At 45.5% G+C, this 14,379-nt stretch overlaps 2 protein-coding genes across 3 annotated transcripts in view; one reads left to right on the forward strand and one right to left on the reverse strand.

The window, feature by feature from the left end:
- LOC135378152 (venom metalloproteinase BumaMPs1-like) overlaps window positions 1-9,547 on the reverse strand; it is a 43,709-nt gene extending 34,162 nt beyond the window's left edge. Inside the window, exons 1-5 of one of the 2 annotated variants that reach the window (XM_064611062.1) lie at window positions 9,411-9,547; window positions 8,868-9,043; window positions 6,406-6,498; window positions 6,084-6,207; window positions 4,836-4,865 (exon numbers count right to left, since the gene is read on the reverse strand). In XM_064611062.1, coding sequence (XP_064467132.1) covers window positions 4,836-4,865; window positions 6,084-6,207; window positions 6,406-6,498; window positions 8,868-9,043; window positions 9,411-9,453 — 466 coding nt within the window. In that variant the 5' untranslated portion in view covers window positions 9,454-9,547. The remainder of the gene's footprint in view (window positions 1-4,835; window positions 4,866-6,083; window positions 6,208-6,405; window positions 6,499-8,867; window positions 9,044-9,410) is intronic. The other variant, XM_064611061.1, reaches the window with a different exon arrangement.
- Window positions 1-14,379, forward strand: part of LOC135398612 (leukocyte elastase inhibitor-like) — a 208,054-nt gene that overhangs the window by 103,463 nt on the left and 90,212 nt on the right. The gene's annotated exons all lie outside the window — the stretch shown is intronic.

The following is a 14,379-nucleotide window of genomic DNA, read 5'->3' on the forward strand; positions in this document are numbered from 1 at the left end:
CTAGAACCTCCTCCTTGTAATCAACCCCTTTACTGTAGATTCGCCTACAACTTCAAGTAGGTTGTCAAAAAGTTCCGTGTCACAATTTGTTTTCAACATGTTAAGTTCTCAAAACTGACTCCTTTTTCAATGATATTTTGTGTACTTCACAAAACTTATTATTTTGACCTGCTAGAGCGCACACATACAGAAAGACAAAGGAAGGAACAAATGTAGTGGCACTAGGGCTCCCGAATACCAGAATGGACGTTCAATTATCCTCTCGCTTTACCATAAAACTCTTACGTTTGTGCAAAATAACCAGTTGTATAGCATCTGTTGTTCCGCCATGAAACAGCCCAGTCGTCATCATCAAAATGAAGTTGTTGCTGCAACATGTACTTTATGAGACAAGTTCTGATTTCCTCTTTGTCATACATATATGTATTTGTGTCTTGCTCAACATCTTAACATTTTGGGCTCAGATCCTCAAAAAATACATGCTCGTGTGGTGTGTTTCTAGTAGGTAAATACAACAGAGTTTTAGAATAGGGTGCATGCGTCGGACTCTAAGCCACCCTTTAACTGAACGACGGCCGCTGGCGTTACGCAGCGGCCCCCCCGTTCAGTTGGACTGTAAATAGGCTTACGTGTTTGTGTCGTCCATGTTTGTAGGCCGCCTCGGCTAATTTCTCGTTTTTTTACGTAGTATACACAAGATATCGCCCTGCGTCGTGTCTGAATGAATGAATGCGTGAGTGAGTGAGAAAGATGTAAGAGAGAATGGGAAGAGCGTGATTGGTTGTCCGTCCCCTTGTACTTGAGGCACTTAGCTCAGGAGAAAGTCCTGCTGTCGTGGTGTAGCGGTAGTATACCTGACCGAGAATAAGAAGGCCCAGATTCCAGGCATCAGCACCTTTGCCCTTAATTGTTTGATTTAACCTCTTTTTTTTTGTTGTTGCTGTCAATGTTTTCGACCATTTGCGGACAACATATTCCCGCAGATTCTCGCCGACCGCGAGAGCGATGGAGCTTTGTGAGGTTTGTGGCTCCCACACTACATTGCGAAAAATAGCGTGCGCACCCAAACCCCAAAGCGACGTTTGGATTCCATTCTAAAACTCTTGAATGGTAATTCGGAGTTTCACGTAGTGAGACAGCCATATGAGCTATATGCAGTGTTGGGGTACGTTGACACGACATTGACCCTCGATCCTCCCCCTCCTCCTCCCATGTCCTCTCTGCGTGCGTGCGTCTGACGTGGTCTCTCTCTTCTTCTGTTTGTGGAATGTGTTGTGTAGGTGCCGAAATTAATTATCTAGTCAGGATTAGAGATGTAAAGACAGGAAAGAACACCCCCACAAATATCACTTAAAAAAACTTTTTCCTTTTCCTTTTTTTTAGTCGCTCAAAGGTTGCACAAAACCGCAAAAATTGCAGATGGCATTTTTCGTGCGCGAGCGCATTGTGAGGCGCCCGAGTTTGGGTTTCACATTCAGCCTACAAAGTACTTCGATGAGCAGCGGCGAAAGATGGCCATCGTCATTCATCGTTTTCGCTTTGACCGCTGTGTTCATGGCACTTTTGTAAAATAGTTCGTCCGCTGTCAGGCATTGGTGCATTTGTCCTTGTGCAATTCGCCAACCCCAGGAAACAGGGTAGATAACAGCACGGAGACGTCTGTGCCGAAGCGACACGTCACCGTCTGGTGCGCAATCTCTCAACTGCACTTCGCTCCACGCCATCTTGATTGTTTTGAACACTGGATTCGTACGCTTTGTATCATAACTTTGCGCTGCGATGCTCAATCCCTTCGAAGCGTACCAGGTTAAATGTCCTTCAGGGGTCTTCAGAGCTTTATACAGGGTGTCCACGCTAAGTGTGAACAGATTGTTTAAAAATATATCTAACTTTTTTCGAGATGAAATCGATTGCAATATAGCATATGCTGAAGGGCACTCCCTAGGGGGGCATTAACAGACTCCTAAGGCAATGTCTTAATTAACTTTCAATAATTAACTTTTTAATTATAAAAGCTACGAAGGTGCTCCAATGAGAACATCTGATCTCTTCGGTCACCAGATACCAAAACCGTTTTCAGAACAAAAATCCGTTCGGTAGATCGTCCGCAAAAAATTCGTGAAGGAACGCCATTTTTTTCTTTATTTGGTTTATTGCGCATCTTCAAAGAAGCGGCTTTCCTTTACCCCCAGTGTGAGAGAGTGAAAGAGCACAGTGCCGCCTCATGCGTCGAAGATTAGCTTTAACTTGCGGAAACAAAACAAAAACACAAATCTCTCGGGTGACTCTATCGCAACTGCCCTTATCTTGGGCTGCATTTTCTGTTTTCTTTTAATCTTTTTCCAGGACGCAAGAGGCGATAGTGTGCTCTTTCATCCTCTCGTATTGGGGGCGAAGGAAAGACGCGTCTCTAGAGATGCGCAATGAATAAAAAAAATAAAAAAATGGCGTTCCTTCACGATTTTTTTGCGGACGATCTATCGAACAGATTTTTGTTCTGAAAACGGCTTTGGTATCTGGTGACCGAAGAGATCAGATGTTCTCATTGGAGCAACTTCATAGCTTTTATAATTAAAAAGTTAATTATTGAAAGTTAATCAAGACATTGCCTTAGGAGTCTGTTAATGCCCCCCTAGGGAGTGCCCTTCAGCATATGCTATATTGCAATTGATTTCATCTCGGAAAAAGTGATTGATATATTTTTTTAAAAATCTGTTCACACTTAGCGTGGACACCCTGTATGTAAGCGACACAATGTTCCACTTGCATTGCCTAACAGTAGGAGCACTGCACGCTGGCACGGGTGGATTTTTATTGGTAAGCACCTTGTATATGCATGTCAGTAAACAAGTTACAGGCTGTAGTAACAGTATCGTCATTATTTTCCTTTTTGTTTCAAATTTTTCAATGGCAAACACTGGAAATGCCCTTTTTTTTTCTGAAGCCCAAATTTTCCGGAAATTTTACATCCCTAGTCAGGATGCACGTCCCAAGGTGTTGCCTGCACAACAAGCTGCCTCCAAAGAACGGCGCCGAGCTATAAGCAACGAGAATGGATGCAACGAGCTCGGTTGCATGCTACGGTGGATGACATTGGTGACATCTGCAGCGTCCAATTATACAGTGGACTCTTGCTACACACCGTCTCTCTTCTCACACCGAGCAACACAGACACAGGTTCTGAATTTCATAATTTCCGCACTCACAGTACATCCATACGAACCAATTATTCGGTGATTTCAACGTGGATGCTAATAAGACCACACTCCCAACCGAGCTCGCCAACCAGATGGCATTGTATCTGTACAACAAACTGACAGAACCTACCACTAACTCCAATTCGTGCATCGACCTGGTATTCGAGAATCGTACATTGCAATCGTACATGCAAGAAGTGTCAACTCTCACGACTCATTTCTCACATCACAAAGCTCTCATCGTCACTCTACGTGAGGAACAATGAAACGAGATACACTTAGTGGAAACTCTGTTGTGAAATTCTTTAATCATCATTTGTCAACTATGTAGCGACGAAAGTGTCTACACCACCCCTCAGCAGCTGCCGCTGCTAATTCGTGTCATATCCAAGCGTTAACCGTCCGTCATTTTTTTCCGGTAACTTCTAACCTAACTCGTTGCTTTATTTAGGTAACTTTGTCAAAGTAAGTTGGGGTAAGTTCCAAGTTCCTTTTGTTCAATTCCGGCATACAAACCTCGCAAACTGCGTCCTCCCTCTCTAATCAGACGGCAGACACGTGCGCGCCGGTCGTACGTGCACGGCGGGTCTGACTCCGCTCCCTTGTTGTTGCGCGGTGAACGCCACAAATTCTGTTTTGGACGTACTTAGGAGACTCCGGTGACATTCAACGAGCAGTGTATTTGTAATGACAGCGGGCACTGTGTTTCATACCTCTGCAAAACGCATGAGCATGCTCATTCATGCTTACTCGAGCTCAATGTGGCGAATGACTGACTGAATGAATGAATGAGCTGAATGTGGCCATGAGCAAACGGAGAGCTGTAGTGAGCGGTAACGAAAGCATCCGGATTATGGCGTCCAGCAGTCTCATGGCGAAAGCGCCTGCAGCTGCTACACGGCGGAACGTGGCATATCTGACAAAATTCGCACCCATGAGCATGCTAACTCATGCTCAATGTGACGAATGAGTTGAGCATGAGTGAGCAAACGGACAGCTGAGCGGGAAGTAAATGAGTGGGAGTGAACAAACGGTGAACTGAGCAACACGCGAGTGAGCAAACAAGGAGCTGCTGGAGATGAGTGAGCATGAGTGCCGACCTCTGTTGTGTTGTAGAACACAATTCATGGAACCGACACATGCTTTGTGCTCCGTTGAAGGATTTTATTACGGAACCGAAATTATTAAGTGCCATCCTAAGCACATCTTTCATTATATCGAAGATCGGTATGATTTTGACATATCAACACTTGTGAAAAACGTCATGGACCACCCATTGTGACATCAGTATCTGAATTAATTATGGAATGGTCAGGAACTAAAAAGTGTATACTAGTGGAGAACGAGTAACTTTAAAGTAATTCGTTACTTCTGCAAAGTAGCTTAGGAACTTCAAGTTTCCATCACCTGTAACTTTGTTAGTAACTGAGTTGCATTTTTTGCACGCTTAATGGGTAACGAGTTCCCTTTCTCTAGTAACTTCCTGAATAACCCCACGTGGTCAGTCTGTGGATTAATTTTGACTACCTGAGGATTCTTGTACCATGATAATAAGACACCCATAGAATTCCTAACAAAAAGATAAAATCGATATTACTGTTGTCTCCTGCAAGAGTGAGGTTGGAAATTTGTACTTACCGTCGTCACCAATGTGATCTGTAGCGTCGGCTGGAACATGAAACGAAAAAGCAAAGCATGTGAGAATCTGTCCTAAAATATCAGATGTATGGGGCAATTCAAAATAACCATGTATACTTCGCCAGAAGATGGTAAGCAGACAAGCAGCAGGTAAGCAGCGTGTACTCTGTCCCTCGCACTCGTAGCACAGGATAGTGGCTCATTGAATATTGGGAAGGTTTTCGGCGCTTGGCCCTGACTCCTCAGGCAGTGTGCCATGGATACTGCAAAAAGATCCTGGGGAAGCACAGCGAATCTTTCGATTCGGAAGCACAGCGAAGGTAATTCACGAAAAAGCTAGCTGACTGCTAGCGCCGGGGCTCAGCGTCCGATTGGCTTTTCGTGACTTTGCCTGGGCTGTTGGAGGCTCTGTCTTGGGATGCGGAAAAATCGTCCCCTGGAGAAAATGTCCCACGGAAAAAACGTCCCCGGCGGGAACCTAGGTTAGAACCGAGTCCTAGGTTAGTTTTCAGAGGTTAGGTTAGCGTAGGCTTGTTTTTGACAGTTCACCATGCGGTTGAGGGGAGCCGTTTGATGAAAACTACTTCTCTTGATACGAGTCTTGCGGGGACGATTTCTCCGGGGGACATTTTTCCTGGGGACGTTTTGTCCGGGAACGATTACTCTGGGGACATTTTTTCCGGGGATGATTTTTCCTACACCCCTATGTCTTGTGTTCGTCCCAAGATGGAGCTCGCCTCAGCTCGCTTTCTATCGGCTTCCAGACTTGTCATGCTCTGACAAGTCTGGAAGATTCGCTGTGCTTCCCCGGAATCTCTTTGAAACAAAGGTGGAGGATGCCTCAAAAACTGCACTGATTGCTCTGATATCATTTGTTACAGACATGGGATCGGACAAAGAATTTTGATCTTTTGCATTTGACTTTTTCTTTTTCTGTACTAGCCAATGATAGGGAGTCCCTGTCACACATATTTTCCTCCAATTATTGTATTTATTTATTTGTTTTTTCTTGTAACTCAATCTTATATTAGTTATTTTTACTGCTTTACCGGAGCAAGTACTCTGCATCCAATATTTTCTTCCATTTCCATAACTAGTAGGTCTACATACATGCTGGCTGGTACTTACGATAATGCATTATGTTGTCGCGAACTGTTCAATTTGTTTTCGTTGCTTGAGGTTATTGAGCGAGCGAAATCCATCAATTACATTTTTCAGGAAGCCGCTCACCATGACTTTGATACTCACTGAGATCTAACACGTCGAGGTTTTCGTCGACTGCCATTTCTTCCAACACATGGGCCACCTGCCCACTGACGCGCGGTTCCAACGGCAGTGATTTGATCCTGAATTTATTCTTCAGCATTCCTTGCTGCAAATACAACGTCAACCGAACTGTTCGAAATCCATCTCATCTCACTGCGTGTGCTTCACTAATAGGCCAAACATTTTCAAGCATAGTCATCTTTCCAAGCATAGTCACGAGTAGCTGACTGCATAACTAATAATCATAGCTGTCATGATGGTCATAACTAATCGAGGTTAGAGCTTGAATTCCTCATTATCTTACCAGCTCCGTTCCAGTAGACGTTTCTCGTATTATAATAGCAGCTTGTTGTTCAGGGTCACGGTAGAGATTGTCCTCGATATGGTCGACATTAATCTGAAGGCAAAATACATGCCAGGATTTAAAAAGAGGAGACGGTTCTGCTCTGTTTAATGAAGCGATGAAAAAGTAAACGTGTTCCGAAGATATTATCATCTCTGTTCGTCTCTGGGCATCATCTCTTTTGTTCTTTCATCATCCCATCATCTGTTTGTACTTTCTGTGAGTAAGTGTACTACGGTAGCCAGTTCGACTTCGTCGAAACTCACATCCTCATTTTTTTCTTTATCACATCACATTACATCACATCACATCAGAAGGCAATCAGATGTCAGATTTTTAAGTTGCCTAACTTGCTTACTTCTTGCTCGTATTTTACAGAAGTGGAGATTTCCAATTAGTGTACGCTACATCTCGGATGTTTCTTGTAAACGTGGAATATGTTTTTGTCAGCTCTAGAGCATACCGTCCCACAGTTTCGTTGGCATCATTTTTCGTCTCCTCCCGTATCTCCTGCACGTATCAGTACAGACAAATCGGGAGCATGGGAAACTGGGGAGACTTGTCACACGGGTCAGTTGTCACACTCGTTACTTAAAGAAAATGAAGCAGAGCAGCTGAACCATTTTCCCGCTGTTTGTAGCGGCACGAGCAACCACTAACTAAAAAAAACAAAAAAAACTTTCATTATTATGGAAACTATGGCAAGGTGCACACAGCACAAAACTTGTTTCAATGACCAGTGAGTAAAAATTTCCGTTCTTGCAATTTTCAGAATGTGCAAGACGCAGACTGAATCTCAAAAGAATGCATATGTTCGTAATGTTTACTCACCTTTTGGAAATATTTTCACTGATTTTACCTTCACCTGAGCGAGTACCTTTACCTGATATATAAAAAGTATCTTTCTACAGGAGTGACCCCAAAACAGTGGAAAGTGGCCAAAGTTATTCCCATACATAAGACCGGCATTTTACTAGACCCTCGTAATTATCACTGCTACCAACGTGCGGTAAGATTCTAAAACACATCGTGAACAAACATCTGGTTACATTTCTCGAATATAACGGTTTCTTCACACCTTTCCAGCATGGGTGGTTTCTGGACTCTCCACAGTAACACAGCTAATTGAAACAATTCGTGACTTTTCAAGCGTTCTAAATGATCGTGGCCAAACTGACGTGATTTTTTTAGACTTGTCCAAAGCATTTGATCGGGTGTTACATGTGTGCCACCCAGGTGAACCCGACCAGGATAAACACGAAATTGACAGCCGGATAGCTGATCCAAAGAGCGCATTGGTGCACTGCTCCGCGCAAGAAATATGTAAATCAAAACAGATTCATTACTCGAAAAAATCACTATGTGTCGACGCTTTTTTTTCTTGGAATATTTTTCGCTGAAGGTCCGGATACGTAAAACAGAGGTTCTGTATAGAGCACTGCGCGGGCTCGGGCTTACCCGAAAACCGGGCCGGGTCGGGTAATGTCTTATTGCGAGCCTGGGCTGGGTTGGGGTTTGACTATTATGGGCCCGGGCCGGGCCCGGACCCATGCATTGCCGGGCCTACGTCAGGCTCGAGCCTGTGTTGCCCCTCTATTAATTAGCCAAGGTCAAATTTTACAGCCTTTTACACTGAGCTGGGCTGGTCCGGTCCGGTCCGGGTAGCCTATAAATTTCTCTGCCTCGGGCAGGGCTCGGAGAGGGCTTGGGCCGAGCAACCTAGGATACTTCGAGCTTGGGCCGGGCCCGTGCTATGTATGCAGCCGTCAGACCGGCCTCGGGCAGGTAAATCAAAGTAAGGCCGGGATCGGGCAGGGCCTGAACCTATAAGAATGCGGCCCGTGCAGTGCTCTAGTTCCGTAAGCCTGCGAAGTAAAATTTAAAAGTCAGGATGTTCATTTAATTAGTGAGCGTATGCAAAATGAGCTGCTCACTACTCAGCTCATGGCCGATGTGCCAAGAGTCTTTGCCAAAAAGAAAGTTCTTCGAGGGCTCCACCTGTTCACGAATTATTCACCCGGGGGACCTTTGTGAAACACCCGGTATAGTATGTGTGGCGCTCATAATAGTACACGATGAAAGTAATAGTTCTGAGGCTGAAACATACAAAGGAACAAACACAACACAAGCCTGAAGTTGCCTGGGGACATGAACAGTTGAAATATGGCAGTCGCCCGGCCGCCGTCTGGCTTTTTTGACGACTGCCATATTTCGAGTGTACATAATAGTCCACGCATTCTGGAACCGAATGGATTGTACATGCCTCGTATGCATCTTGAATGCTGCTGATCTCAAAATTTTATGGCACTGCTAAATTAGATTTAGCTGTGTGGTAAATTGCAAAATGTTATAATTTACTATGGAAGTATTAGTTTGAAAATGTTTAGAGAAGACTATTTTAATACTCAACGAGTTATACTTGCCACTTTTTTGTTCAGTTGACCTCCCTCATAGGACATAAATGTCAGGGGTCGAGCGAACACGGTGGTTCGGGATAAGCGCAGCGAGATATCGTCATTGATAGAAACGACCTTATGTCCATTGGAATCCCTGCTTTCCAGGATCCTTGGGTAGACCACAGAGCGCTTCGCCTGGGAAACTGTGCAGCAATAATCCAAAGCAGTAATTATGTGTGGTGAGAATTGCGAGTATTGTTTTACAAAAGCCAGTTTTTTTTAAGGACTGTGTTGCATGTCCTGCTCATAGGGGAAAACAAAAGCCCTACAATCTCTGTACAACAATCGACAGGTCCTGCCTTAACGGTGCCATTCACCGTGATTCAACCCTGGCAGCATTTCTAAGGCACCAGGACAGTCACTGTATTATACTACGGTAAACAAATGGGGTATAAACTGGAAGAGTCGCCAAAGGACCTACTCTTCGTACACGACTTCTATGGGTGTCTGAAGAACAACAGTATAGTCTCGGACAAGAAATGTCCGCTGAGTTAACGTGCAGCAACTTACCACTAATACAAAGTACGAAGGATAGTGCCTTCCAGACAGCCATCGCCAAAAGTCGCGTGTCCCTAACGCAAAAGACGTGACTGCTGCTTTCTCACGTTTTGAATAGAGGGAGATGCCACAGGAAGTAGCTTGTAATATTGCTAATAACAGTGGACGTACGCAGTTTTTTCGTGCCCTCCAAGAATACGTGTAATGTAGTGCTTCGGATGTTTCCCATAAACAGTGCTTCACGTCTTTAGGTGTGTCGTTAGACTGTGCCCCACTTACCTCGTTCCGCCAACGTATGTGGTTTTGGAACTGTTTTGCACAGAAAGCGTCGGCATCAATGTTCACCCTGACGTTGCCGGCTATTTTTTCACGTCAGAACTTCATACATACGCATAATCGATCAATGCTACAGAAATAGCGCAGCCCCATCAATCACTAACAGGACATCTACACTCAGAGAAAAAGGAAAGAACGAACACAGCAGCAAAAGACTCTTCTGCGGAAGCAAGCAATACGGTGCCTACATGAAAGCTTATGCAGGTATAAAACCTGATAGAAAAGTGCTATCCTGATTGAATTCATGTATGATGCTAATTATTTAGTTTCCATCAACAAACACCATACGGGCGCGTATACCAAAGGCTTCAAGGGCTGTTAGACAACTTTCCTGACGAAGCTGCTCCTGCGATCAGCCAGTTTCGACAGCTTATGCTTTTGGTTGACACATCCTGTAACCAGATAACAAAGAGATAGCTAATATACTTAATGAACACTTATAATTACATCCATGTATTATAGCCTATAGGATCCCTCTAGCTGCTAGAACTACGCAATATATATGCAATAATGCAAATATGCAATAAATATGCTCGCAATAAAGGTGCCACCTTTGCCGTTCTACACGTCTATTGTAATTTTTCTTTAGTGCTTTAGTGCTGTACGAACTACACTTAGACCCCCATTTGAGTTGTCGAGATTGATGAAAAAGTCGCTGAATGTTGCTAAGGAGACATCCCGCTTTGCGTTTGGTACTCCAAACGTTATTGTGGATGACGTCCGGAGTGGCAGCTGAACGGATTGATATGTTCAGGCGCTCCTGATTGTGACACTCTAAGGTGTGACCGTAAGTTGACACTGTGATTTATGTACACAACAACAACAACATAGATGAATGGATGATGATGATGTGGGATGTTTCCCTGCGTTGAGTGCAGGACCCTACCCCATTCCAAAGAGGTTCATATGAGAGGATGAAGAGGGAAGGAAATCCCTACAGTTCGTGAAGGAGGCCGGTGGCCCTCAGAAAGGAAAGAAAAGCGCCAAGTGCACGACACTGATGTCCAGGGTTACTCCATGGGCCGAGAACTTTGCAGATGTTGAATGGCCCCTGATCCAGCATTTCAAGTTGACATTTACAAACAAACAAATAAAAAAATATTGCCTAGCTTCATTTCTCTAGGTACCTACACACGCGCTTGCTACTTCGTGGATGGACACACTTCATAAAGGCAAATACAATAGCACCTTCTGGTCCTAAGTGTCTCGATATCGCGGTGGTTAATGCAGAATAGATCATCTCAACGCACCTCCTACGATGGACCCTTTAGGTGATCGAGGATTATCTAGAAACAAGGCTAATCATCATTGACTACATAAATCACCGTAACTCCATGGATTCGGTGCTCGATTTAGTCTCTTCGGTCGAAGAAGCGAAGGCGCGAAGACAAATAGCGATGGCTGTCTTCCTGGACATCAAACGGGCGTACGATTCCGTAAGCCACCCTTGTGTTATTCATGGGTTGTTGCAGGCACAGGTGCCTCATAGGGCGCTGACGTGGCTCTCCGACTTCCTCCATCAACGGAAGGTTTTCGTCACTACAGGCGAGGGGAACACGGAAAAGATCACTGCCACAGGGAGTTCCTCAAGGAAATGTTCTTAGCCCCCTGTTATTTAACATTGTCTTGATGGGCCTCAAGGGTGGCTTGCTCGGAGGGCGCATCTGTCCATCTATGCTGATGACATTTGCGTCTGGACGGTTGGCAAGTCCCGCCCTGCAATTCAGCGTCGGCTCCAGAGCTCACTTGATGCCATACATGCCTACTTCCTGAAAGCTGGGATGGACATCTCCACTGAGAAAAGAGCTACGCTTCCGTTTACCCGGAAAGAGATGCGCCGGTTTCAACTACACATCGGAGGATCTCCCTTAAGGCAGATTAGGCACCACAGGTTCCTCGGTGTTGTGTTGGACCGCAATCTGTCGTGGGCAAGACACATTGATTATCTCACTTCAAAGGCGCAACGTTGGGGAAATGTGATACGTCACTTTGCCGGCTTGCGCTGGGGATGTCCTCTCTTTGGCTGCAAGATTTTACTCATGGCTATGTACCAACTACCCCAAATTTCTACCTTGGTTACTCCATGAGCCGAGTGCTACTGAAGAAGCGGTTGGGGCAACAGTGAAGGCAGGTATATGGTTCGTTAGTTCTTGCGCACACTGCGCGATTTTGCTGTGGTTCCGCTTACGAAGCTTCTGTACCAGTGGGTGACGGCGATGGTGAGCGCGCAATCGCAAATAGTGGCGGAAAGTTTCTCTCTGGCGGAGGACGCCAATTGGGAGTTCCCTGGCTTCGGCTACCACCATCCTCGTCTCAGCGCAACGCGGAACGCCAAGACAGGTCCGCAAGCTGCGCGCCAAGGCGCAACGGAGCTTGTGTTCGGATGTCCGTGATAGTCCGTGCAACGCAGGAATGCTGTAGGCTGCTGAGCCACGAACAAGCGCATTGTGGAGTGCAAGAAGGTCCCGCTCACTACATCCCCAGCGCAAGCCGGCAAAGTGACGTATCACATTTCCCCAACGTTGCGCCTTTGAAGTGAGATAATCAATGTGTCTTGCCCACGACAGATTGCGGTCCAACACAACACCGAGGAACCTGTGGTGCCTAACCTGCCTTAAGGGAGATCCTCCGATGTGTAGTTGAAACCGGCGCATCTCTTTCCGGGTAAACGGAAGCGTAGCGCTTTTCTCAGTGGAGATGTCCATCCCAGCTTTCAGGAAGTAGGCATGTATGGCATCAAGTGAGCTCTGGAGCCGACGCTGAATTGCAGGGCGGGACTTGCCAACCGTCCAGACGCAAATGTCATCAGCATAGATGGACAGATGCGCCCTCCGAGAAAGGCAACCCTTGAGGCCCATCAAGACAATGTTAAATAACAGGGGGCTAAGAACACTTCCTTGAGGAACTCCCTGTGGCACAGTGATCTTTTCCGTGTTCCCCTCGCCTGTAGTGACGAAAATCTTCCGTTGATGGAGGAAGTCGGAAAGCCACGTCAGCGCCCTATGAGGCACCTGGGCCTGCAACAACCCATGAATAACACAAGGGTGGCTTACGGAATCGTACGCCCGTTTGATGTCCAGGAAGACAGCCATCGCTATTTGTCTTCGCGCCTTCGCTTCTTCGACCGAAGAGACTAAATCGAGCACCGAATCCATGGAGTTACGGTGATTTATGTAGTCAATGATGATTAGCCTTGTTTCTAGATAATCCTCGATCACCTAAAGGGTCCATCGTAGGAGGTGCGTTGAGATGATCTTTTCTGCATTAACCACCGCGATATCGAGACACTTAGGACCAGAAGGTGCTATTGTATTTGCCTTTATGAAGTGTGTTCATCCACGAAGTAGCAAGCGCGTGTGTAGGTACCTAGAGAAATGAAGCTAGGCAATATTTTTTTATTTATTTGTATGTAAATGTCAACTTGAAATACTGGATCAGGGGCCATTCAACATCTGCAAAGTTCTCGGCCCATATGGAGTAACCCTGGACATCAGTGTCGTGCACTTGGCGCTTTTCTTTCCTTTCTGAGGGCCACCGGCCTCCTTGACGAACTGTAGGGATTTCCTTCCCTCGTCATCCTATCATGCGAACCTTTTTGGAATGGGGTAGGGTCCTGCACTCAACGCAGGGAAACATCCCACATCATCATCATCATCCATTCATCTATGTTGTCGTTGTTGTTGTTTGTTTAGCTACATCGCCGTGGCATTACAGTAGGGGGGCTAGTTTCACTGACAAGAAAAAAGAAAGAACTCAGGAAAACACTCCTGTTAGTTACAGTGCAACGCATTCAAAGGCACTCCCACAGAAAACCACCATGAATGTGTGCAAAAGCCCACGTGACTTACAATGTAACAATTCTTCACAACGAAGACAAATTAATGTAGAACTCGTTATGGTCAGTTGAATTCACAACGTGTTCTGGCAACCTATTCCACTGGGATATTGACCATGAAAAAAAAAATATATATATATATATTTACAATTTGATCGTGCAGGGAAGTGACACGATCTTGGATCGGCGCAACAGTGCGTCTCGGCGAGTCGTCAATGTTCCACCGTGACGGCGCCACCTGTGGAGACCGAAGTGCGAGCCAGCAAGTACACATACAAAGGGAAAATAGCCGAAGCTCTGTAGCTGCACGTTGAGCACATGTTTACAATTTGATCGTGCACTCCCAGCCAAGGACAGCTGTTTCGGTCTACTTGGACCTCGTCAGCCTGGCGCAGGGAAGTGACACGATCTTGGATCGCCGCGGCTATTTTCCCTTTGTGTGTGTACTTGCTGGCTTGCACTGCGGCCTCCAGAGGTGGCGCCGTCATCGTGGAACATTCACGTCTAGCCGAGACGCACTGTTGCGCTGATCCAAGATCGTGTCAATTCCCTGCGCCAGGCTGATGTGGTCCAAGCAGACCGAAACAGCTGTCCTTGGCTAGGAGTGCACGATCAAATTGTAAACATGAGCTCAACCTGCAGCTACACAGCTTCGGCTTTTTTCCCTTTGTATATATATATATATATATATATATATGTATATAGAAGTTGCAAAAATAGACGCGGAAACAGATTTTAGGGAAGTTACAAACACTAGTTTGTTACATAGGGAGACCTTAAAAAGTAAAATGGGCAAGGGGTCGACGTTTC

This window comes from Ornithodoros turicata, chromosome 1 (assembly GCF_037126465.1).
Source record: "Ornithodoros turicata isolate Travis chromosome 1, ASM3712646v1, whole genome shotgun sequence".
Classification (NCBI taxonomy): domain Eukaryota; kingdom Metazoa; phylum Arthropoda; class Arachnida; order Ixodida; family Argasidae; genus Ornithodoros; species Ornithodoros turicata.